This window comes from Triticum aestivum, chromosome 5B (genome assembly GCF_018294505.1).
Source record: "Triticum aestivum cultivar Chinese Spring chromosome 5B, IWGSC CS RefSeq v2.1, whole genome shotgun sequence".
NCBI lineage: Eukaryota > Viridiplantae > Streptophyta > Magnoliopsida > Poales > Poaceae > Triticum > Triticum aestivum.
Genome location: NC_057807.1, coordinates 492,327,514 through 492,352,983, shown reverse-complemented (window position 1 = coordinate 492,352,983; position 25,470 = coordinate 492,327,514). Strand labels below are relative to the sequence as shown.

The 25,470-nt window shown below is 48.1% G+C and overlaps 1 protein-coding gene across 1 annotated transcript; it reads left to right on the top strand.

Moving 5' to 3' along the window:
• Window positions 1–6,416: 6,416 nt before the first annotated feature.
• On the top strand, window positions 6,417–8,311 carry LOC123116578 (UDP-glycosyltransferase 79). Its single transcript, XM_044537518.1, has 2 exons — window positions 6,417–7,286; window positions 7,545–8,311. Exons 1-2 carry the CDS (start codon window positions 6,591–6,593, stop codon window positions 8,280–8,282), a joined length of 1,434 nt encoding a protein of 477 aa, XP_044393453.1. The 5' UTR covers window positions 6,417–6,590; the 3' UTR covers window positions 8,283–8,311.
• The last annotated feature ends 17,159 nt before the right edge of the window (window positions 8,312–25,470 follow it).

Here is a 25,470-nt window from a genome sequence, read left to right as displayed (position 1 = left end):
GTTAGAGCTTATTATGTGTAGAGCTTGTAAAGTATATGTTATTTGTACAATAGGAGCTCTATACTGAATCTGGCTGATAATATTTGGAGTATTATGTGTGTTTTTTGTTTGTGCCAATTTAAATACTGGTTATTTATTTACTATTAAATTGAAATATGAAGAATATGAACTTGCTAGCTGGGCCCCACGTACCTGAACCTGACATCTGGGACCCATTTGAAAAAAACTAAAACTTTCTAGCAGAAAAGGCCACGGCCCCAAAATGAGAAGGCTTAATTGTTGGGCTTGACCCATCTACCTAGCCAAAATTAATATGAGAAAAAAACACAAATAGGCCGAATTGTTGGGCTAGGCCCATGTAGAAAATCGAATTGGACCGGGCTGAATCTTGTGCCACATCAGATTGCCACGCTGGATGCCTACGTGGCCTGGGGAGGTTGCTAGTGACCAAAACGCCACAGTAGATGTATTTTGGTCATAACCGTCTACGGCCATTCCAGAAGAAAGGTCGCTATAGTCAGTTTACGACTGCCAGCTTTTGACCTTATGTTTTTGGTCACAAAAAGGTCACAAATTGAAAACAGTGACCATTCAGTGACCAATAGTGTTGGTCACAAGTTGACATATTTCTTGTAGTGTGTATCCCCGAGATCCCATCTTGGAGCCTTCGTCGGCGCTCCGCCGAAGGGGGAATCGACCATGGAGGGTTTCTACATCAACACCATAGCCCCTCCGATGAGTTGTGAGTAGTTTACCATAGACCTTCGGGTCCATAGTTATTAGCTAGATGGCTTCTTCTCTCTTTTTGGATCTCAATACAATGTTCTCCCCCTCTCTTGTGGAGATCTTGATGTAAACTCTTTTTGCGGTGTGTTTGTCGAGATCCGATGAATTGTGGGTTTATGATCAAGTTTATCTACGAGAAATATTTGAATCTTCTCTGAATTATTTTATGTATGATTGAGTTATCTTTGCAAGTCTCTTCGAATTATCAGTTTGGTTTGGCCTACTAGATTGATCTTTATTGCCATGGGAGAAGTGCTTAGCTTTGGGTTCAATCTTGCGGTGTCCTTACCCAGTGACAGAAAGGGTTGCAAGGCACGTATTGTATTGTTTCCATCGAGGATAAAAAGATGGGGTTTATATCATATTGCTTGAGTTTATCCCTCTACATCATGTCATCTTTCTTAATGCGTTACTATGTTCTTATGAACTTAATTCTCTAGATGCATGCTGGATAGCGGTCGATGTGTGGAGTAATAGTAGTAGATGCAGGCAGGAGTCGGTCTACTTGTCACGGACGTGATGCCTATATACATGATCATGCCTAGATAATCTCATAATTATTCGCTGTTCTATCAATTGCTCGACAGTAATTTGTTCACCCACCGTAATACTTATGCTATCTTGAGAGAAGCCACTAGTGAAACCTATGGCACCCGGGTCTATCTTTTATCATATAAGCTTTCAATCTACTTTTATTTGCATCTTTACTTTTTGCATCTATATTATAAAATACCAAAAATATATTTATCTTATCATACTATCTCTATCAGATCTCACTTTCACAAGTGACCGTGAAGGGATTGACAACCCCTTTACTGCGTTAGTTGCAAGTTCTTTGTTTGTTTGTGTAGGTGCGTGGGACTTTTGAGGAGCCTCCTACTGGATTGATACCTTGGTTCTCAAAAACTGAGGGAAATACTCACGCTACTATTGCTGCATCACCCTTTCCTCTTCAAGGTAAACCAAAGCAAGCTCAAGACGTAGCACATCTCCAATCAACAATATGTCATCCACATATAATATTAGAAATGCTACAGAGCTCCCACTCACTTTCTTGTAAATACAGGCTTCACCAAAAGTCTGTATAAACCATATGCTTTGATCACACTATCAAAACGTTTATTCCAACTCCGAGAGGCTTGCACCAGTCCATAAATGGATCGCTGGAGCTTGCACACTTTGTTAGTACCTTTTGGATCGACAAAACCTTCTGGTTGCATCATATACAACTCTTCTTCTAGAAATCCATTCAAGAATGCAGTTTTGACATCCATTTGCCAAATTTCATAATCATAAAATGCGGCAATTGCTAACATGATTCGGACAGACTTAAGCATCGCTACGGGTGAGAAAGTATCATCGTAGTCAACCCCTTGAACTTATCGAAAACCTTTCGCAACAGGTCGAGCTTTATAGACAGTAACATTACCTTCATCGTCAGTCTTCTTCTTGAAGATCCATTTATTCTCTATGGCTTGCCAATCATCGGGCAAGTTAACCAAAGTCCACACTTTGTTCTCATACATGGATCCCATCTCAGATTTCATGGCCTCAAGCCATTTTGCGGAATTTGGGCTCATCATCGCTTCCTCATAGTTCATAGGTTCGCCATGGTCAAGTAACATGACCTCCAAAATAGGTTACCATACCACTCTGGTGCGGATCTTATTCTGATTGACCTACAAGGTTCGGTAGTAACTTGATCTGAAGTTTCTTGATCAATATCATTAGCTTCCTCACTAATTTGCGTATGTGTCACAGGAACCGGTTTCTATGATGAACTACTTTCCAGTAAGGGAGCAGGTACAGTTACCTCATCAAGTTCTACTTTCCTCCCACTCACTTCTTTCGAGAGAAACTCCTTCTCTAGAAAGAATCCATTCTTAGCAATGAATGTCTTGCCAGGGCCACGTCCAACCGATGCTACAGTTTGCCAAGCGCCTCGCGCACCACTGCCTGTGCCCCACGCTCGCCGTATCCCGCTACATCCTCGCCACCTGCAAGCCTGCTGAGTAGGACTATTGTACTTGCTAAGGTACATACAGCTACGTGCAGCCCGCAGCTAGATTAGCTGGGAAAGTAGCCATGACTTCTCACCGCGAGGACATGGACAGCCTGTCCAGGAGGCCCGAGCCCAAATGCCCGGCATCCAGGTCGGGCCCAGGCTCCATTTTACGGCTCGATGCCCGGCCTAAAAGACCAAAAAAAATCCCGGAATGGCCATAGATAGATATTTTTTTCGAAATATAGGTATATTTATTATTTTAATATCTAGAATATTATTATTTTAGTTTAAAAATGTAACTGTTCATGTGTTTTGGGCCGGGCCAGAGCTTGAGATTTTTGCTTCGGGCTTTGACAAGCCCAGGCCGAACAAGGCCCGCCCCGAATGATCAGGTCTAAGACACGCAAGAAGTCGTCGTTGATGCCGAAGGCAGGGGCGGAGGCCACGTGCTGCTACTGTTGTACCCAAGCTAGGGCCACGGCTACATGATGCTGCAGCTCACCAAGCGCCTCGCGCAGCACAGACTATGCCCCTACGGTCGCCGTCTCCCGCTACGTCCTCGCCACCTGCACGCCCGACAACCGCCATTGTGTGGGCCGTGCGTCTCGCAGAAAAATACGAAGGGGGACTCACTCTGTCGTTGTTCCCTTCCATCTCTGTCACCTGCAAGCCCCACCTGCAAGCCTCTGGAATTGGCATTGTCGCACGAGAATGGAAGAACAGGGACGGGGAGAGGAAGAGGAACAGAGAGAGTGGCCACTAGAAGTGAGGCCTCCTTCGCATGATTCTCAATTCCGCCCCCACAAACAACGTACCCGCACCTGACGTGTATCTTACAGGTAACAAACATCGGACGGTGGTAGACTTAGATGTCAGGTTTACAAAAAACCGATCGACTAATCATCTTTACTCGGATTAACAAGAAGCAACGCAAACCTCCGCCGGACCCCTAACCCTAGCCCCCGTGTCGCCCCTCCTGCGGGTGACTCGGGCGGTGCCGCCACCTCCCGCCGCTCGCCCTCCCCCTCCTCCCCTTTCCCGCTGTCGCCGGCCAGAGCCACCGGGGCAAAGCCCCCAGCGGTGGCTGGCGGCGGGGGCCTTCTCCCCTCCTCGGGTCCATGGCCTGCGGGGGTGGCCAGGGCGGGCGGAGGCGCCGGGGCGCGAGGATCCTGGCGGCGCGGCAGCAAAAATCTTGATGGAGGCGGGCCCGATGGCGCGGCGGCAGATGGGTCGCCGTCTTGCTGTGTGGCGGCTGCGTGCGGGTCTCCTCGTGGCGGCGGCCTTCGCCGGCGGCAAGGCGGCACGTGCGCGGCATCTGGCGAGTGGTGGGCACGCGGCCACGGTGGCTTCCTATGCGACTGGAGGTACACGGAGAAGAGGCTGCGGCGTGTGCCCTCAGGGAGGATGGATATCCTCGCCCAGATCCGTCAGCGGCATGGCGGCGGAGGTCGAAGTAGCCGGTCGGCGACGGCGGAACAAGGCCGGTAGCAGCGGCGATGTTCTGTCTGGATCCCGGAGCGGCAGCCCTGGATGGTGGTGGCGGGTGAAGCTCGGGCTTCCCGTGGCGGCATGGCGTGGTGCAGTCCCTGTCCAAGGCGGATTTGTGACGGCGATCTGTTTGCAGACTGGTTTGGATTAGAGATGGTGACGAGCGTGCGGGATCCATCTCGGCGGCTCTCACGGTTTGGCGAGGTGGGGTGGGAGCACTCCTCCCAGGCTCCACTGGAGGCACACTCTGGCAGTGGCAGGTGCGCCAGGACTCCTACGATGGCACTGCTGTTGCGGTTGGTCGTTGGATCTAGGTGGCTAGATCTGGGGCTTTGAAGGCGGTCAAGACGGTGCATAGGTTGTCGGGTGGATTCCTTGAACGGATCCGGGTGAAAACCTGGTTTTCGGTCGTTGGCCGGAGCCGGTGATGACGATGCCCTTATCATCGTTTCCTTCATGAAGGCATCATCGAGGTACAAATCCCAAACCCACCCAATACCTCTGAGGGAAACCCTAGATCAATTGATTGGATGACGGCGGCATTCATGTGTCGTTAACCCCTTGGGGGAGGCATCCTTGGAGATGCACTCGGGCTCGAGGGAGCAGGGATGGCTTCTTCGGTGGAGGGGTGTTTCGTTCTACATATTCATGGCGGCGGCTCTTGGCGCCATGGATCAGCGGAGGCTTGGCGTCAGATGTGTGGTGATGGACACGCGTAGGAGGTCGACACTGTCTGGCGTCGTGGTGGCGTCGGCGGCAGCTAGACCGGGCAAGGTTGATGCAACAGTACAACTCTGAAGATGGATTGGTGGCAAGTGGTTGCGGCGGCTTCACACCCAGAAGGCGTCCTGGTTGAGGAGCACGCCGGACTGGTGGGTGCCCATACCCGGCAAGCGTCCTGGTTGGGACCTCAGGTCTTAGATGTTAGGTCTGGCTGCGATGTCTGTTTGGTATTAGGCCCAGGCTATCAGCGCCCCTTCATCAATTGGATAGGTGTAGCGACAGTTGTTGCTTAGATGGTGGCTTTAGTCTTATTGTTGTATGACTTTGTAAGGTCTTCTGAGAATAATTAATAAAGTGGCCGTATGCATCGTTCAGATGCAAAGACCGGGGGTCCTCCTCCTTTTCTAAAAAAAAGACTTAGATGCCAGGTAAGTATTTCACATGGATATGGCTAGGTATCTGTCGAATGAGATTCAATCAAATCACGGATATAGAGTCGACTGAGACTTAAACTCGGTGATCTCATGGATATAGAGTCGACTGAGACTTAAGTCTCAGTGATCTCATGGATATAGAGTCAACTGAGACTTAGCAGAACTATTTTCACATCTCACTTTTTTCCGAAAATGATCCAGATTGATTATCAAAGCTCAACGAAAGTACAAAGTATCTCGAACATAATAAAAATTACAATGAGATTCCAAGACCTCCACACAACCACTACTGCCGCCAGAACGAGCCGCCAACGCGCCGCTATCTTCATGTCAGCCGGGAAGTCTTCGTGCACGTGCTCCCAAGGGCCATCGCCCTCGAGTCGTAGTCGTCGCCGTTGAACCTTTGGATAGATGTGAAATAGCAATTCCGATAAGGTATCGCTAGATTCCAATCGACTGAGACTTAACGAAGTTTCTATCAAACATATAAAAAGAAGAAACAAATAATTAAACATTTTTTTACACAGATTTCTCCTTAAGATCTGGTGAATATATATGGACTGAGACTCTGAGAGTTTGTTATAGCGCTGCCCGATCTTCTCTTCCTGCCTTTCCATATCGCCACGGCCCCTAGCTCGGTGGTCAGCGCACTCCCACATCACAAGTTGAGACAACCAATCGCCTGCTAGCAGGCGTCGCCAGTGATCCGGCGCGCCATCAGAAGCAACCCGCCCGCGGCCAAAAGAAAACTCCAGCGCGTGCCGCGCGCCGACGACCGCACGACGCGGACGTGCGAGCAATCAGGGGCCTCGCGGCGCGCGTACTCCGGCGGCTCGCCCGGCCCGTCGTGCGCGCAGCTGCGGCACGAGGCTGGCTTCCCCAAAGTCCAACCCAAGTAGTGTCGTGCAGCTAGCTGCTGATCCTTTCATTCCGTGTCACTCTCGCCGTTTGTTATACTCGCCGTATCGCTCTCGATCAATGTACATACGACGACAACGCATTGCCTCCTCCCGCCCATCGTCGTGCTTGTGTGGACCAGCACGGGAGCGGCTTACAGTCCCTTACATATACATTGCTACTCCTGTGCTCTCTTCTGAGCCTCTGATGAGGTACACAGACAGCAACGTGCAGCTAGCTTAGCTAAGTAAGTAGCCATGGCTTCTCACGGCGAGGACGCGCAAGCAGCTGTCGTTGGCGCCGAACCCGGCGGGGGGCACGTGCTGCTCTTGCCCTACCCGAGCCAGGGCCATGTCCACCCGATGCTGCAGTTCGCCAAGCGCCTTGCGCACCACGGCCTGCGCCCCACGCTCGCCGTCTCCCGCTACATCCTCGCCACCTGCAAGCCCGACGCCGCCGCGCTCGGCGCCGTGCGCCTCGCGGCCGTCTCGGACGGCTGCGACGCGGGCGGGTTCGGCGAGTGCAACGACGTCACGGCCTACCTAGCGCTCCTGGAGGCCGCAGGATCGGAGACGCTCGGGGAGCTCCTTCGCACCGAGGCCGCGGAGGGGCGCCCCGTCCGGGCGGTGGTCTACGACGCGTTCCTGCCGTGGGCGCGCGGCGTGGCGCAGCGGCACGGCGCCGCCGCCGTCGCCTTCTTCACCCAGCCGTGCGCCGTCAACGTGGTCTACGGCCACGTGTGGTGCGAGCGGGTCGGCGTGCCTGTGGAGGCTGGATCCACCGTCGTCGGCCTGCCTGGGCTGCCGGCGCTCGAGCCGGAGGGCCTGCCGTGGTTCCTCAAGGTCGGGCCCGGCCCCTACCCGGGCTACTTCGAGATGGTGATGAGCCAGTTCAAGGGGCTGGAGCTGGCCGACGACGTGCTCGTCAACTCTTTCTACGAGCTCGAGCCCGACGTGAGCTCTCAACTCGATCGGTCTCTGGCTGATGCAACAAAAGCTTCGATCGCCAGAAACAAACCTTGCACTGTTTTACTCAAACATTCTTCCCGATAGAAGTAGAACGCAACACATTCGTCCTTTTAATATGAAAATAGTTGCTATCTTATCTGGATGCTCGACCGTCCGCAAGCAGTACTAATTCGAAATCGTTCGAATAATTTTCTGCCGAGGAGAGGAGAACTGACAGTAACGTGCAACTGATTGGGGGTGCAGGAGGCGGCGTACATGGCGTCGTCGTGGCGCGCCAAGACGATCGGGCCGACGGTGCCGGCGTCCTACGTGTGCGATAACCGCATGCCGTCGGACACCAAGTACGGCTTCCACCTCTTCGAGCTCACGGCCGCGCCGTGCGTGTCCTGGCTGTCGGCCCACCCGGCGCGCTCCGTGGTGTTCGCCTCCTTCGGCAGCCTGTCCAACCTGGACCCGGCGGAGATGCGCGAGGTCGCGCACGGCCTCCTGGACGCCGGCCGCCCCTTCCTCTGGGCCGTCCGCGAGTCGGAGGCCCACAAGCTGCCCGCCGGCTACGGCGGCGCCGTCGCGGCGCGCGGCGGGGTGGTGGTGTCGTGGTGCCCGCAGCTGGAGGTGCTGGCGCACCCGGCCGTGGGGTGCATCCTGACGCACTGCGGGTGGAACTCGACGTCGGAGGCGCTGGTGGCTGGCGTGCCGATGGTGGCGCTGCCGCAGTGGACGGACCAGCCGATGAACGCCAAGTACGTGGAGGCCGTGTGGCGGGCCGGCGTGCGCGTACGGCCCGCCGCCGGGGACGGGCTCGCGCGGCGGGGGGAGGTGGCCAGCGGGATCGAGGCGGTGATGGCCGGCGAGCGGAGCGGCGAGTACAGGAGGAACGCCGCCGCGTGGGCGGAGAAGGCCCGGGCGGCCAGCAAGGAGGGCGGCAGCTCCGACCGGAACATCGCCGAGTTCGTCGCCAAGTATGGCTCCAGCTCCAAGTGATGAACATGGAATGAACTGTGCGCGCTATTGTACAGAGCTTTGCGCATTGCGCGTTGCGTGGGAACTCGTTTGATGACGATGAAATAAATGGTTGATATGTTTGCGCCGCTGCTGTTTCGCTTGGCTGGAGCATTTTTGGAAGTCTGTTCTTCTCTTCTCTCCGGCCAAAGGGACGAGGAATATTGGATGTTCGAAAGGGACGAGGAATATTGGATGATCGCGAACGATAAGGCCGGCGCGGCGGTCCAACAGTTCAGCCAGTCGTGTCCCAGCCGCCCGATGCAGCGAGCTCCAGCCGTCCGATCTGCGCGCATTAACTTCACCCATCTCCCCTGTCGGTCGCCTGGACGTCCTCCCGGTTGCCGGCCACCACCCCCTCCTCTGCCACCCCGCACGCACTGCTGGATGCCGCACTCACCACCGGTCGCTGTCGTCTTCTCTTAAGCTTCTCGTCGAATCCACGCATGCAGCAAACTTTCACCCGTGGGTTGCAGCTGCCTCTCGCTCGTGATGGTCGCGGCTCCGACAACGCCAGTCACCGGTTGCAACTCCGCTGGATGTAGCTCTGGTTCCCGCCGGTTGCAACTCCGCTGGATGCAGCTCTGGTTCCCGCCGGTTGCAACTCCGCTGGATGCAGCTCTGGTTGCCACCTGTTGCAGCTCGACGTCGGCTACAGCTCCCATGGCCGCCCGTTGCAGCTTTCTATTGCTCGGTCCTATCAAACGGAGACAACGAACTACACGATCTTGTGCTATGCTTAGAATTGGGTCTTGTCCATCACATCATTCTCCTAATGATGTGACCCCGTTATCAATGACATCCAATGTTCATGGTAAGGAAACCATGACCATCTATTGATAAACGAGCTAGTCAACTAGAGACTCACTAGGGACATGTTGTAGTCTATGTATTCACACATGTATTACAATTTCCGGATAACACAATTATAGCATGAATAATAGACAATTATCATGAACGAGGAAATATAATAATAACCATTTTATTATTGCCTCTAGGGCATATTTCCAACAGTCTCCCACTTGCACTAGAGTCAATAATCTAGTTATATTGTGATGAATCGAACACCCATAGAGTTCTGGTGTTGATCATGTTCTGCTCGCGGAAGAGGTTTAGTCAATGGATCTGCGACATTCAGATCCGTATGCATTTTGCAAATATCTATGTCTCCATCTTGAACATTTTCACGAATGGAGTTGAAGCGACGCTTGATGTGCCTGGTCTTCTTGTGAAACCTGGGCTCCTTGGCAAGGGCAATAGCTCCAGTGTTGTCACAGAAGAGGATGATCGGCCCCGACGCATTGGGTATGACTCCTAGGTCGGTGATGAACTCCTTCATCCAGATTGCTTCATGCGCTGCCTCCGAGGCTGTCATGTACTCCGCTTCACATGTAGATCCCATCATGATGCTTTGCTTGCAACTGCACCAGCTTACTGCCCCTCCATTCAAAATATACACGTATCCGTTTTGTGACTTAGAGTCATCCAGATCTGTGTCGAAGCTAGCGTCGACGTAACCCTTTTTGATGAGCTCTTCGTCACCCCCATATACGAGAAACACATCCTTAGTACTTTTCAGGTACTTCAGGATATTCTTGACCGTTGTCCAGTGTTCCATGCCGGGATTACTTTGATACCTTCCTACCAAACTTACGACAAGGTTTACATCAGGTCTGGTACATAGCATGGCATACATGATAGACCCTATGGCCGAGGCATAGGGGACGACACTCATCTTTTCTCTATCTTCTGTCGTGGTCGAACATTGAGCCGAGCTCAATTTCACACCTTGCAACACAGGCAAGAATCCCTTCTTGGACTGATCCATATTGAACTTCTTCAATATCTTATCAAGGTATGTGCTTTGTGAAAGACCCATGAGGCGTCTCGATCTATCCCTATAGATCTTGATGCCAAATATGTAAGCAGCTTCTTCAAGGTCCTTCATTGAAAAACACTTATTCAAGTAGGCCTTAATGCTGTCCAAAAGTTCTATATCATTTCCCATCAAAAGTATGTCATGACCGACATTGTCGGTTGTTGCTATCTGTTGCAGGTAGCAGCATTTGCGTCTAAGAATGAATGGGTGTAGCAAAAGCCGTTGTCGGATGTAGCAAAAACCTAAGACGGCTGCAGCAAAAAGTCGTCCCCGCCGTCGCAGGTCGCATCTCAGCCGTGATGGATGTAGCAAAATGTGATGAAGGTTGTAGCAAAAAGCGAGGATGGTTGTAGCAAAACCGCGACGATGGTTGTATGTTGTAGCAAAAAGTGACACCAGTTGTAGCAAAATGCGATGCCGGTTGAAGCATGTAGCAAAAACTGTGATGTTATTTTTTTTTTGCTACAAGCAGCGCCGCCCCGTCCTCGTCGTCCAGTGTGTGCCCGTGGTTGCAGGCTTTCAGCTCATTTTGCAGCACCCTGATAGATGGTTCCCGTAGCTTCGCCGACGGGGACTTGAGCCGTTGTTGGGCGGAGGCCATCGTTGAGATCCCGAGGGTTGCAGGCGGCCATGGCTGCGGGGAGCTAGCGGGGATGTGAATTGAGGAGGAGGGATGGGAGAGGGGCTCGGCGGCCACGAAGGAGAGGCGATGTTGGGCGCCGTTGCATGCCAGGTGAAAGAGTTTCTGGAGGTTTGCAAGCAGCGTGGGGGAGGCCGTGGAGGAGCAGAGTCGTGATGGCTGAAGGTGGAAGAAAAAGACGAATAGTCGCACATGACCCACCATCTACACGCGTCTCGCGCGGAGTGGTTGTTTCATGGCGCGCTAGCCGGCGGAAAGTTGGGCCGGCGCACCGTCTCCCAATGTTTTCCAAACGATAATGGACTAGAGGGAGGAAGTGAGGAATTACGCTACAGAGGGGAACAGGAACGGCTGAGATGGGTTGCATAAACTGCCGTACCTGAAATACTGGCATGTCACAGGAACTCATACCATGTTATGGCCCAAAATTGCTTACTTTGGGATGGAAAGATTTATATGCGAGTAATTACACCGGTGGTGCTAGTACTTGGCATAAGCGGTCATTTTAGAGCTAGAACTTGGAGTGTACATCGAAGTGGTCCAAAAACTTGGCTCGAGCATGCAAATACGGTGCTAAGCGTGTAGCAGCGCCGCTGACGACGCATGCCAACGTGGCGTGGGCCCTGTTTTCAGTGACAGTACAATGTTTTTTGCGAAAATCACCTCGGTTTTTTTTGTGAAAATCACCTCAGTTTTTTTTTCATAGAAAAGCCCCCGACAATAAACACCTCGTTTTTTTTATTTCTTCCACGGAAATGTCCCCGACAAAGATGGCATTTGACCCACTTAGACTATTTTTATATATCTTCACTTAGACCACATAAATAAAAATAAATAAATAAATGTATGCAGCCGCTGAAATTCGAACATGCAACCTTAGGTCAACGAACGAGCAGAGCAGCCACACCAACAATTATAATTACATGTTTACAAAGAATTGTCACGTATTACGCCTATAGTAGAACACGCTCATGGGCTAAAACGAAATTCAGTTAGTGCAGCCCATTTTCAACATGTTCGTTTTTTAGAAATTACATAAAATATTTGAATTAAAATTCTAAGTGATTTCCATATAAATAAAGTAAATCACATTATTAAATTTCATATAATTTCATAAAATGTTCACCTATTAAATTCATAAAAATCGAAAAAATAAATTATGAAATGTTAACTAATTTCAGAAACTGTTTACATATTAATTCAGTATTTTAAATCTATATATATATATATATATATATATATATATATATATATATAAATTCAAGCTGTTTTCAATGAAATATTCATCCCTTGGAATGAGTATAGCATATAAAAGTGTCCAGGCTCCATAAAAATATTATGTTATTTTAGTAGTGTTCATATGTTTTTAATAAATGTTTTGTGTTTTCTAAAAAGTAAATATACATTTTAAATCAATATATGTATGGAAAAATAAATGTGACCATACTATACCATCAGACTGCAATTCCTCCAATACAGATTTACAATTATATGTATATTATTTATTATTAATATTTATAATTTAAATCCTTTTACAAACTTCACAAAATGAAAAAAAGAGTAACATTTTGTAAATGGGCCGCACTAGCTTCGTCCGTTTTATCCCACGAGCACATTCTAGACATAAAGAGTGACAATCCTTTATTTATATGGAACAACTTTGGTTTGGAATGGTTGGCGAGCCTGCTTGTTTACCTCAGGTGTTGGTTCGGTCCCAGCTACTGCATCTCTATTCTCGAATTCAAATATTAATTTATGCTGTCTAACTAATGGATATAAAGTGTGTGTATCCTCAGGTGGGTAGCTGCACACGTGTTTAGCTTGTTGTTGCAGGTTCGAGGCGCGAGAAGATCATTTTTTGCTCAATTAAAATTTATTCTGCTGACAGCTGGGACCCTCTTATCAAGTGCTTTTGCGTGAAAAAACAACAAAAAAACGAGGCAGTTTTCAAAAAAAGAGCCCGCAGACGCCCCATCTTCATTGTTGGGTCGCTGACAGCGGGCCGCGCGCCACGCTGGCATGCGTCGTCACCGTCGTGATCATATATAAAAGTGATTAGCATCATATTTGCACGCTCAAGCCAAATTTTTGCACTACTTTGATGCACACCAGAAGTTGTAGCATTAAAGTGACATTTGCGCCAAGTTCTGCCACCACCGGTGTAAACCGGTCCGCAATCCTATTCCGCACCTTAAGCATTGGTTAATGGTTATGGACTATTTCACCAACCGGCGCACCCCCCCCCCCCCCCTCTCCACTCTTGGCTGCCGCATTTTTTCCTTTTATTTGCGGCTACTATGGTGTGTGCACTTTGTGGCGCCGCAGATTCATGGAGGCACGCACTGCTTGAGTATGCAATGTCGAGAAGTGTGTGTGCACTATCTCCCCAAATCCTTGATGGAAACTATGAGCCTCAATGTGAATCCAAACGTCAGGATTGGTTATTTCACATGCAAAGTCTATTATCACATGCATATTTCACTCGCCTCGGTGTATCCCAGCGGGCGATCTGAAGCTCAAGGAGAAAAGTGCTTCACGAGGACATATACCAGACACCGTTTGCTACTAATGCTTTCATCAAATCATTCATAACTGACTTACACGCGATGATCAAGCTACAAGTAGTGACAGGGCCGAGCATCCTGGCTAGGCAGAGCGGATGGGTTGCACCAATGGAGAATATGAAGGAAATTAATGTTAATGCTGCTCTTAACAGGAATGCTTCAGTGGGAGTTGTGGCCGCTGTGTGCGGGGATTTTCATGGAAATTACATGGAAGCCTCAACGATCATTTTTGTGGGAATCTCCGACCCAACCACATTGGAAGCCCTCGCAGTTCAGGAAGCGCAGTCTTTGGCGGATGATCTCTATGAGGAAAAGTTGTCATTGACGACATCAAGCAGAGAAGTGCAGCAAGTTATGGTGCCACTATTCGAGAAATTATAGATCGTTCTAGGCTTTTTACTAGTTGTTTTTTTAGTCATGAGTATAGGAGCTCGAACATCGATGCTCACAATTTAGGGAAGCATGCTCGTAAACTCGATGTTGGCCGTCATGCTTGGTTAGGCAACCCGGGTGATTTTTACTTTCGTCCCCGTAAACATTGTGACGAGTTAAATAAAAGCTTTGCGAGATTGGCTAAAGATAGCCTCCAAAAAAGTGTGCTCAACGAGATTCGAACTCCACACAACTTGGTTTAATACCAAATGCAGTCACCAAGCTCCAAATGGGACACCTAACTTGATGTTCCTAGTTTGTTTTTTATCCTTCTCGAAATGGAACGATAAAACGAAGCGGTTTCCATATTTGGTTTTCCCCCCGGATATTTTGGTCGTTTTTCTTCCACTTTTTCCTTTTTCTCTTTCATTTTCCCTTTTAATTTAATTTATGGTTTTTGGATAAATCATGAACTTTTCTTAAACTTCTCAACTTTTCGAATTCATGAAAATTATTCAATTCAAGAACCTTTTTCTGGATCCATGAACTTTTTTCTAATGCATGAATATTTTTAAAATTAACAAACTCTATTAAGCTTTTACAAACTTTTTCTCAAAACTGAAAATTTTCAAGTTCGTGATTTTGCTTTCAAAATTATTGGACTTTTTCCAAATCCGTGAACTTTATTTCAAAATGTGTGAACTCTTTCTTCAAAATTGATGATTTTTTCAAATCTATGAACTTTTTTATAAATGGGTCAACTTTGTTCAAATCCAGGAACATTTTTAAAAAAAATGGTTGAACCTTTTCAAATTCTATAACCTTTTTTCAAATTTGGTGAACTTTTCCAAATCCATGAATTTTGTTTTTCAAAATTACTGTGAACTTTTTTGAATAATGATTTTTTTTCAAAATCATGATTCATGAAAATTTTTTATTTTGTGTACCTTTTTCAAATCCATGAACTTTTTTTAATTCACAAACATTTTTTATTTTTCCTCTTTTTCAAAAGTCAATGGTTGACCGGTCAACTAGCGACGTGTCAACGCTGACCGAGGGAACTAGGAACAGGTCCTGGACGAGCGACCATGCCACCATCTAATTTAGATGACAAATAATGTGGGTGTGGGGGTGCCGTTTAACATAGCCGACGCTTAAGGCATTGACTAGGAAGTTTTCCAAACTGGCGCAGACCCCCATAGCACCTGGGGCTTGGCTTATTTATCTTTTATTTATTTCTCATTTGCGACATATCACACGGACCAGATTTCCTGGTCGACTTGTCCATGTTGTTGTTTTTTCTCACCGGTTTTACGAACCTTCTACAAGGTTCCATCGGTTTTTCTGGGCGGTTTTCCATGGGTTTTTTCTACGATGACTTTTGTACGGTTTTTCTTTTTCCTTTTCCGTCTCATTTTTAATTTTGGGTTTTTATTCTTTTTACAAAAATTTAATGATCTTTTTCCCATTTTTGTGAACTTCTTTTATTACATGGACCTTTTACAATTTCACATACTTTTTGAAATTTATGAAATTTGTCACGTTGACGAAACATTTTCAAAAATCATGGTTTTTCCAAAAAAATGTGAACTTCATTTTAAATTCGGAATATATTGAAATTGATGATTTTTTTTCAAAGTAACAAAGTTTTTTCAAGTTCATGAACCGTTTTTCAAATAATATAAACTTAAAAAAAATATCATGAAAGAAAGTGAAAAGGTGAACCCCCTAGAGGCGACGGGTGGAGGAAAACTAACAAACCAGTATGTGACACACGACGCACGGACGAGTCCAAGGAAGAACGTGACAAAACAACGACGATGGCGGTGGCATGGTCGGGGGGGGGGGGGGGGGGGTAGTGGAAGCACAACTAGAGGAACACATAAAAAACTAAAAAGTGTAAGGAGTAAAGTGAAAGGGGAAAACTAATAACTGGGAAAGTGAAATTAGAAACCGGGAAAAGCTACGCGGTAGCTTCTCCTTGCATCACGTGTTGAGTGTGAAGCACAACGGAGAAGCCCTTCTTGACATGATATCACTCCACTTGTCACACTAGGAAGCAACCGACGGTGGCCTTCATGGGCTACCCCTTACCTAGGGAACAAGCTAACTTTTAATCTTGGAACAAAATGAGGTGGGCTGCATAAATCCGCCATACCAGAAACACTGGCGTGCCACAAGAATCCATGCCATCAAGAGGAATGGCCTTTATGGGCCGAAATTGCTTGCTTTGGGTTGGACAGATTTTATATGCTGGTTCTTTGCCAGAGGCCTGCAGCCACGACACTATTAGAGCTCCTGGCGTTCGTGCAGCCACCTTAAAAACGAGACGCGAAAAGAAAAACTATTCTAGGAGTCAATACACGGAAAATTGGATTCGAACCCACATGTTAAATATGGTAGTATCAGTAGAAGAACCACTACACCAAAGACAACTTAGCTGTACACTATCCGAAAACAACGCTATGTAATGCTTCTTTTGTACAACACTAACAAACACGTACTATGTACCCATATAAACCATTATAAACACAAACTGTATTTAAAAAAAATCATATCTTTGCTATAAAAAAGTTCACCAGCATGACAAAACATTTGAAAGTTTGAAAAACTTCATTAAATTTGAAAAAAGTTCTTGATTTGAGAATGTTCATCAATATTTAATAAAAAAATCACGAATTTGAAAAAAAATCTTCATGAATTTGAAAAAAAAGTTCAATGATTATGAAAAAGTTCATAGATTTTGAAAAAATAGACAAATTTGGAAAAAGTTCATTGATTTTGGAAAAAGGTTATCGACTTTGTAAAAAAGTTCATCCATTTTGGGAAAAACTTTATTATTTTGAAAACAATTTCATCAGTTTTGAAAAAAGGCTTATTGAATTTTTTTAAAATGTCACCGGTTTTAAAAAAAGGTTCATCAGTTTGGAAAAAAAATCAATGTTGAAAAAGAGTTCATTAATTATAAAAAGATCATGAATTTTAAAAACAGTTTTTCAATTAAAAAAACCAAATTGTGAAAAAAGTTCACATATTTTGAAAAGAAAAAGAAACAAAAAAACCAAAGAACCCGTTCAAAATAAAGAGATAAAAAATTTAAAACTGGTTTGGGATGCTTCCGAAACTGGGGGCTTCGAGAACTGGAGAAATAATAAAGATAGGAAAACGAAGTTAGTAGTCACGCTCTATGAAGATCGAGGTGCCAAGTTCGATTCTGTCGCGTTGCTTCCTTTTTTGGGAAAATCCTATTTGGCACTGCAAGCGCCAGTTAACGTGTATTTTCGTTAATGGCAGCGCACATCACCTCCTGCGAGCTGGCCCGGCCGGGCTAATTTTTGCTGCTTTGTTAAATTGCGAAAACAGCGAGTTAGGTGGCACTCGAACCAGCGACCGACAGATTTAAAGTACACCGCGATAACCACCGAACTACCTCCTTGGGACGTGACTGAATACCTTCTTTTATTGTAGATTTACAGTTTTTTCGAATGATTTTGTTTGGTTTTTTCTTTTTTCTTACTTTATTCTTACACTTTTTGATAAATGATAAATGCACGAACTTTATTCAATTTGCCATTATTTTTTGTAAAATCGATGAACTATTTTTCAATTTGTGAACTTTTTGTCGAATTCAATGGACTATTTTGAAATTTGATGAAACTTGTTTCAAATCAATGAACTATTTTTTAAATTTGATGATTACTTTTTCAAATTTGATGAACCTTTTCAAACCAGTGAACTATTTTTTTTGAATTTGGTGAAATTTTTTCAAAGTCGAATGAACTGTTTCCAAATTTGATGAACTTTTTTCAAAATTGATGATTTTTTCAACTTCTGTGAACTTTTTTCAAAATGAATGTATTTTTTATCAAATTTGTGAACTTTTATTCAGGTTTGATGAACTTTTTCAAATCATGTGAACTGTTTTCAAAATTGATGAACTTTTTTTCAAATTGTTAGAAAAGTCGAAATAGATGATTGTTTTTCATAATCTATGAACTTTTTTTTTCAAAATTTTGAAGTATTCTAAAAAATTGATGAACTTGTTTGAATCCCATGAACTTTTTCAATAATCTGAACAGTTTTGCCATACTGGTGAACTTTTTCTATAGCAATTTTATGTTTTTTTTCAATTTTACATTTTCTTTTTTCAAATGATTTATATGGGTCCAAGATATATATTGTACTAAAGGAACTGTTACGTAAAACAATTTTTGGCGTGTAGACAACAAAGCGAACTTGGTCTATTGGTTGTCTCGTCAGGTCCTTAGTCGACCGATGCTGGTTTGATTCCCTGCCCATCCATTTATTAGCACATTTTTCTCTTCCCGCGGACGCCAGTTACGCTTAGCGGTGCTGAATGTGCCGAATAGGAGCTCCCACTTTTGGGTTGTCTTAACAAAATTGAAAGAAAAGGAAATGGGCCGGCCCAAGCGGGGGAGGATACCGTGCGCCGATTTACAGAGCGCACATTAACAGGCGCTTAAGCGCGAAATAGGAAATGCCATTAAAAGGTGTGGCCTTACATGAATAGACCGCACACGGTCTCTAAAACTGTGCTACGCAAGAGTATCTACAACCGTATACATCTAGTATGACCCCTCAAATGTCCGCGGACATCTCGGACACGTATGCACACAGTGACCGGTCACCTCTCCAATTTTCACTTTTTACATCCATGTCCCTCACTTTTTCCTTATACATCTGATTACATGCATGTGATTGGTGAATATTGAGTGGAGAAAGAAGAGAAAGAATAAACAAAGAGAAAAGGTGGTCCAAATTCTATGTGGCGGACTAGACCGGTCACGTCCAGGCGCATCTCATATTCATCCCATATATGAGGGCAATATGAGAAGTGTCGGATAACCCAGGGATTTAAGGAGGCTTTGAGGGGTCCGATTGGGTCCACTTAGAACAACATAGAACATAGCAATCTGGCATAAATAAACATATTAACATAATTCGATTGGACATACAAACTTAACATTGTCCGATCGAAAAGTGACAGCCGCCGACTTCATCATTGAATAACTACTTAAGGTCCATGACTTAACTACTAATACCAATTAAAACTGGGAAGGGGGGATTTCCCCGCTTACTCGTTGGAAGCTTCCCCTGGGGTCTCGGCGGTTGGACTCAATTTAGGCATCGGTGGCTCCAGGTGCGTCGTTGTTGTCGTTGTTCGAAGCGAGGGGGGAGGAGGACGGGATGATGATGCCCGCCATGTGTTGGGCGGCGCGGGTCTTCTCCTCCCGGAGCCGCATGGCTCTCTCTGCTACATCGCCTACCGCTCTGACTCCTCGACCGCCATGTGGAGCAGCTTGGCGACGATGGCGATGCGGAGGGCCTCATCGTCATCACTGGCAGGGGGACGTGGCTCTGACGCAGATCTGCTCAATCCACCCTTGAAGCGACTGGTAGCTACCCTTGACACCCGCTTCTTTGTAAGGCGATACACGCGGCCCACTGACTCTGGATGTAGTTCAGCCGACGCCAGCACCCAACGGTGCCCCATAGGGGCAACTGCGGGTGGTGTTGGTTGGCACCTAGCAGGGGCTGCCTAGGACAACATCGGACGAGTGTGGGGCGCCGCAAAGCTGCAGCTACCCACCCGGCCCGCTGCCGACGGCCCAGGATAGGAGATGCCACCTAGGTCCAACCGCGACCGACGAAGGGCAATGCGGAGCGCTAGCTCCTCCTCGTCGGGCAATGATGAGCCATCGGACATCGCGTCGGCCTTCTCCTACTCCATGCCGGCGGAATCGCTATCGGACATGGCGAGCAGGGGAGATGGAGTGGATTTGGGGGAGAAGCTGAGAGGTCGAGTGAGGACAAACTAAGTTTGACTAGGGTTTTTTCGTCGGTCGTCGGATAATTGTGGGTGCAGGAGTTAGGTCGTTGCGGGCCATAGCATGCCAGGCCGACGTGGTGGACGTGCTCGGGCCACGAATACCCGCCCTAAATTTGAATGGATATGAGGGATGCCGGTCAGTCTAAGCATTTGAGGCGCCCGGATGGCTCAGGTTTTTTTTACCGATGCGCCCGCCAGAGCGTTTGACACCGGTTTGAGAGCGTAGAAGCTCTAACTGTAACTTAAAAGATGATGACTCCTCAGGTTTTTGTGATTTCACATCTGAAGTAAGCAATCGTTGCCCATCCGCAGCCACCTCCTGCCGTTCGTCCTACCCTGCATGTTTGGCACGGTTTTACTGCCTTCCTGGAATTGCTTGTCGTAGTCACCTTGGCGAGGAAATGCAACGACTGTTGTTTATCCGGTAGATGAGATCGATCGACTGAGGCGACGCATGGCAGGTTGCTTGGTTACAGACAGCGCGCGCACGTTTCCCTTTCCTCAACCGGCAAGACGTTCATTTACGACGCCCACGTTTTCGCTCGCACCGCCGGAAAAATCCGTTGGAACTTGCCCGTGAATGTAGTATTATGGCCGAAAAATGGCCCGAGAACTGAGATAACTCCCGGTCCCGCCCGTTCGAAGGAGGAAATGGGGGTAGCTGGGGCTGGGCGGAGGCGGAACCATTTAAAACGGGAACGGGGAGGGGATGATGATGCACGCCTTGGCAGCGCCATGCGTGTCACCACTGACACAAGGAGGCGACGTCATCGCAGACGGACAGCCAGGGAGGATCCATCGGCCGGCCGGCAGAGAACGGCTGCAGGTTTTTTTAAAACGGAGGCAAAAGATTTGCCTCATTCATTAACTAAGAGAGAAGAGTTTTAGAGTGTTATAAATCACCCACATGCCCGGCACGGCAACTACTCGAGCACAAGAATACACCCCAGATTTTTTAGCTCCCGCGAGAACCCAAAGCTTGACGTCGTTGATGATAGCACAGAGAAGGACCGGAGGCGGCGCGCTCTTGCGTTGGAAAACCCGAGCATTACGCTCGTTCCAGATTGTCCAAGAGACAAGCATTGTAAGCGAGGCCAAGGCTCGTCGGTTTGGGTTTTGCAAGCAGGTTCTCTTTTCCCACCATCCCAAAACGGATCCATCCAAGTACCAAGAGGAGGTGTCCATGTGCGCTAGACCAAATTCAAGGATGACCGAGTTCCATAGCCTTATGGTGTAGCGGCATTTGTAGAACAGGTGCGCACCCGTGTCGCCAACACGTTTGCAAAGCGGGCAGAGTTCACAGTTTTCCCAACCACACCGCTTCAATCTGTCGGCTGTCCAAATCCGGTCTTGGATAGCCAATCAAGCAAAAAAACTTGATCTTAGGAGGGTCCCAAGCCTTCCAGATCATAAAGTCCATGGGCGAAAGTGTCAGTCCAAAAAACTGAGCCTTGTAGGCGGTGGCTGAGGGAGTCCTGGATTAGGGGGTATCCGGACAGCCGGACTGTGTACAACGTCTGGACTATTGAAGCGTGAAGATATAAGACTCAAGACTTCGGCCCGTGTCCGGATGGGACTCTCCTTTGCGTGGAAGGCAAGCTTGGCGATCCGGATATTATATTTCCTTCCTTGTAACTGACTCCATGTAAACCCTAGCCCTCTCCGGTGTCTATATAAACCGGAGAGGTTGGTCCTTAGAAGGCCGATCACAATTACAACCATACCATCATATGCTAGCTCTTAGGGTTTAGCCTCTACGATCTCGTGGTAGATCTACTCTTGTACTACCCATATCATCAATATTAATCAAGCAGGAAGTAGGGTTTTACCTCCATCGAGAGGGCTCGAACCTGGGTAAACATCTGTGTCCCTTGCTTCCTGTTACCATCAGTCTTGACACACAGATCGGGACCCCCTATCCGAGATCCGCCGGTTTTGACACCGACATTGGTGCTTTCATTGAGAGTTCATCTGTGACGTCGCCGCAAGGCTCGATGGCTCGTCTCATCGTCAAGGACGACATCATCTCGGAGGGAGCTCTGGCTGTAGGCCAGACTCTCCAACTCGGCGGCTTTATCATGGCCGCCCCATCGGCGGTAGTGCCGATGATGGCTTCTCGGGTCATCAATCATAACCTTCGCGTCAGTTCGGAACTTGCCGAAGAGATGGATCCAACGGAGCTCTCCTCCCTTAACAAACTCTTGGATCGCATGGCCGCTCTCGGAGTCGCTACAAACTATGACCGGATTGGGCTTAAACCCGACCGAAGGGACATTAGGTCCCCGCCGGCCACCCATGAGATAGCGATAGTGGAGGAACCACACGCGGATTGCCCCTCAGCTTTGAGGACAAACTATGTTCAGATCACTGAACTCCTTGAGCCGAAGGCCTGCTCAAAGGAAAACTTGACCCAGGTCCTGGACTTAGAATCGGGCATTGGGCCGAAGAAATAGGGCAGCACTCCGGATTCTGAGCTGTTAAGCTCGGAACCGCCCGCACCCTTGGGCGTTAAATCGGATCAATATCCGGATTCTACTAACAGCACCTACCTGGACTTAAACTATCTCTCCCGCATCAGGCAAGAACCCCAGGAGACCGTTGAGGGAGTCCTGGATTAGGGGGTATCCAGACAGCCGGACTGTGTACAACGTCCGGACTATTGAAGCGTGAAGATACAAGACTCAAGACTTCGGCCCGTGTCCGGATGGGACTCTCCTTGGCGTGGAAGACAAGCTTGGCCATCCAGATATTATATTTCCTTCCTTGTAACCGACTCCATGTAAACCCTGGCCCTCTCCGGTGTCTATATAAACCGGAGAGGTTGGCCCTTAGAAGGCCGATCACAATTACAATCATACCATCATAGGCTAGCTCCTAGGGTTTAGCCTCTACGATCTCGTGGTAGATCTACTCTTGTACTACCCATATCATCAATATTAATCAAGCAGGAAGTAGGGTTTTACCTCCATCGAGAGGGCCCGAACCTGGGTAAACATCTGTGTCCCTTGCTTCCTGTTACCATCATCCTTGACGCACAGATCGGGACCCCCTACCCGAGATCCGCCGGTTTTGACACCGACATTGGTGCTTTCATTGAGAGTTCCTTTGTGACGTTGCCGCAAGGCTCGATGGCTCGTCTCGTCATCAAGGACGACATTACCTCGGAGGGGGCTCTGGCTGTAGGCCAGAAGCTCTGACTCGGCGGCTTTATCATGGCCGCCCCATCGGCAGAGGCGCCGATGATGGCCTCTCGGGTCATCAATCATAACCTTCGCGTCAGTTCGGAACTTGACGAACAGATGGATCCAATGGAGCTCTCCTCCCTTAATGAACTCTTGGATTGCATCGCCGCTCTGGGAGTCGCTACGAACTATGACCGGATTGGGCTTAAACCCGACCGAAGGGACATCAGGTCCCCGCCGGCCACCCATGAGGTGGCGATAGTGGAGGAACCACGCGCGGATTGTCCCTCAACTTTGAGGATGAATTATGTTCGGATTACCGAACTCCTCAAGCCGAAAACCTGCTCAAAGGAAAACATGACCTAGGCCCCGGGCTTAGAATCGGGCATTGGGCCAAAGAAATTGGGTGATATTTCGGATTCCAAGCTCTTAAGCTCGGAACCGCCCGCGCCTTTGGGCGTTGGATCGGATCAAAATCCGGATTCTGCTAGCAACACCTATCTGGACTTAAACTGTCTCTCTCGCATCAGGCAAGAGCCCAGGAAACGGTACATCATTACTGGGCCAGATTCCTCCTTGCGCTTAGCAAGGTCAAGGACTGCCGCGAGGAGAACGTGGTCTCGCTTTTCTGCAAAAACTGCACGGACGAAGGGCTCCTCAATGCTATAAGCCGCCGTGACATAGTACGCTTCGCAGATTTGGCAATCATAGTACAGAAGTACTGTGTGATGGAGAGCGCTTGCAAGACCCAAACAGAATTTTGGGATAGTACAGCTCTCACCAAGACCTTTGTCCGAACTAAACGGACGAACTCTCGTAAGTCGTCCGATCCAATCCCCAAGAAACCGAAGCCCACCCCAGGGCGGGGATCCGTATTGGAAGAATGGCTCGACGGGCCATGTAAGCTCCATAGTACGCCGGATACAATGCCAACTCATAGCCTTAGGGCATGTTGGATACTCCGGCAGGTGGCAAAAAGTGGCGAGGATCTTCCTGTAAGCCATAAAGCGGAACAACATCCTGCCAGCGGACACAATACGGTACTAACAGTCTTCGAGACTTTCGCCTCGAACAACATGCGCAAGCGAGCTCACCGAAGCTCTGCGGAAATTTCCCATGTGGCAAAGATAAACCCCTGGAACGACACTGCTATAACTTTCAGTGCCAGTGATGAACCTCGATTCCAGACTATCCGGGCACCAGCCGCTCTGGTCCTTAGCCCAATCGAGGACGGCTTTCTGCTCACCAAAGTACTCATGGACGGCGGAAGCGGGTTAAACTTGATTTATGAAGAAACGCTCAACACAATGGAAATTGACAAAGGCCGCACTGTGCCAAGCGGCACCACCTTCAGGGGAATCATCCCTACCCGGGAAGCGCGGTGCGCGGGAAAAATCACACTCGATGTGGTATTCGGCACCCTGGAGAATTATAGGTCCGAAGAAATCACATTCCAAGTGGCTCCCTTTAGCAGCGGATACCACACCCTTCTTGGGCGGGACGCGTTTGCAAGCTTTCAAGCTGTACCCCATTACGGGTACATGAAGCTTAAAATGCCCGGCCCAATAGAATCATCACTCTAGCCAGTGATCCGGACGTCGCACTTCGCGCCGAAAACAAAACCGCAGCACTAGCCCTGGAAGCATTATCTGAAGCCCGAGCAACCGAAGAGTTAACAACACTGCGGGCCACCATGGACAGGGACGACGTGATACTCGACAAATGACCCAAGTCCACCTCATTGAAACCTGCAGACGAGATAGTCAAATTCCAGGTCCATCCAACGGACCCCATGAAGACAGCGTCCATTGGGACACAGTTGAGCCCCGTGATGGGCGCTGCACTGCGAGATTTCTTACGCGAGAATTGGGACATTTTCGCCTGGCACCCTTCGGACATGCCAGGCATCCCACGCTGGCTGGCCGAACACAGCCTCAATATACTAAAGGGATACAAACCGGTCAAACAGACACTAAGGCGGTTTTCAGAACCCAAACGGCAAGCCATGGGGGAAGAGCTAGCCAAGCTGCTTGAGGCCGGATTCATCAGAGATATTAAACATCCGGATTGGCTGGCAAATTTGGTAATGGTACCAAAAAAGGACAAATCTTGGCGCTTATGCGTCGACTTCAAAGACCTCAACAAGGCTTGCCCCAAGGATCCCTTTCCCCTCCCTCGCATCGATCAAATCATCGATGCCACAACTGGACACGACTCGCTGTGTTTTCTCGACGCATACTCCGGATACCATCAAACAAAGATGACAGAGTCTGACCAAGCTGCAACAGCTTTTATAATGCCATATGGCCCTTTTTGCTTCAACACTATGCCCTTCGGGCTCAAGAATGCCGGCGCAACCTATCAACGCATGATTCAAACATGCCTGGAAAAACAAATCGGCAAAACAGTGGAAGCATATGTGGACGACGTGGTCATAAAAACTAGACACGTCGAAACCCTAATAGATGACTTGAGGCTTACATTCGATAACCTCCGGACATACGACATCAAGTTGAATCCGGAAAAATGCATTTCCGGTGTCCCCTCGGGGAAGCTGCTGGGCTTCATTGTTTCCAATAGAGGAATCGAAGCGAATCCAGCAAAAATCCGAGCTCTGTCGCAGTTGGCTATACCAACAGACCTCAAGCACATCCAGAAGCTAGCTGGATGCATGGCCGCTTT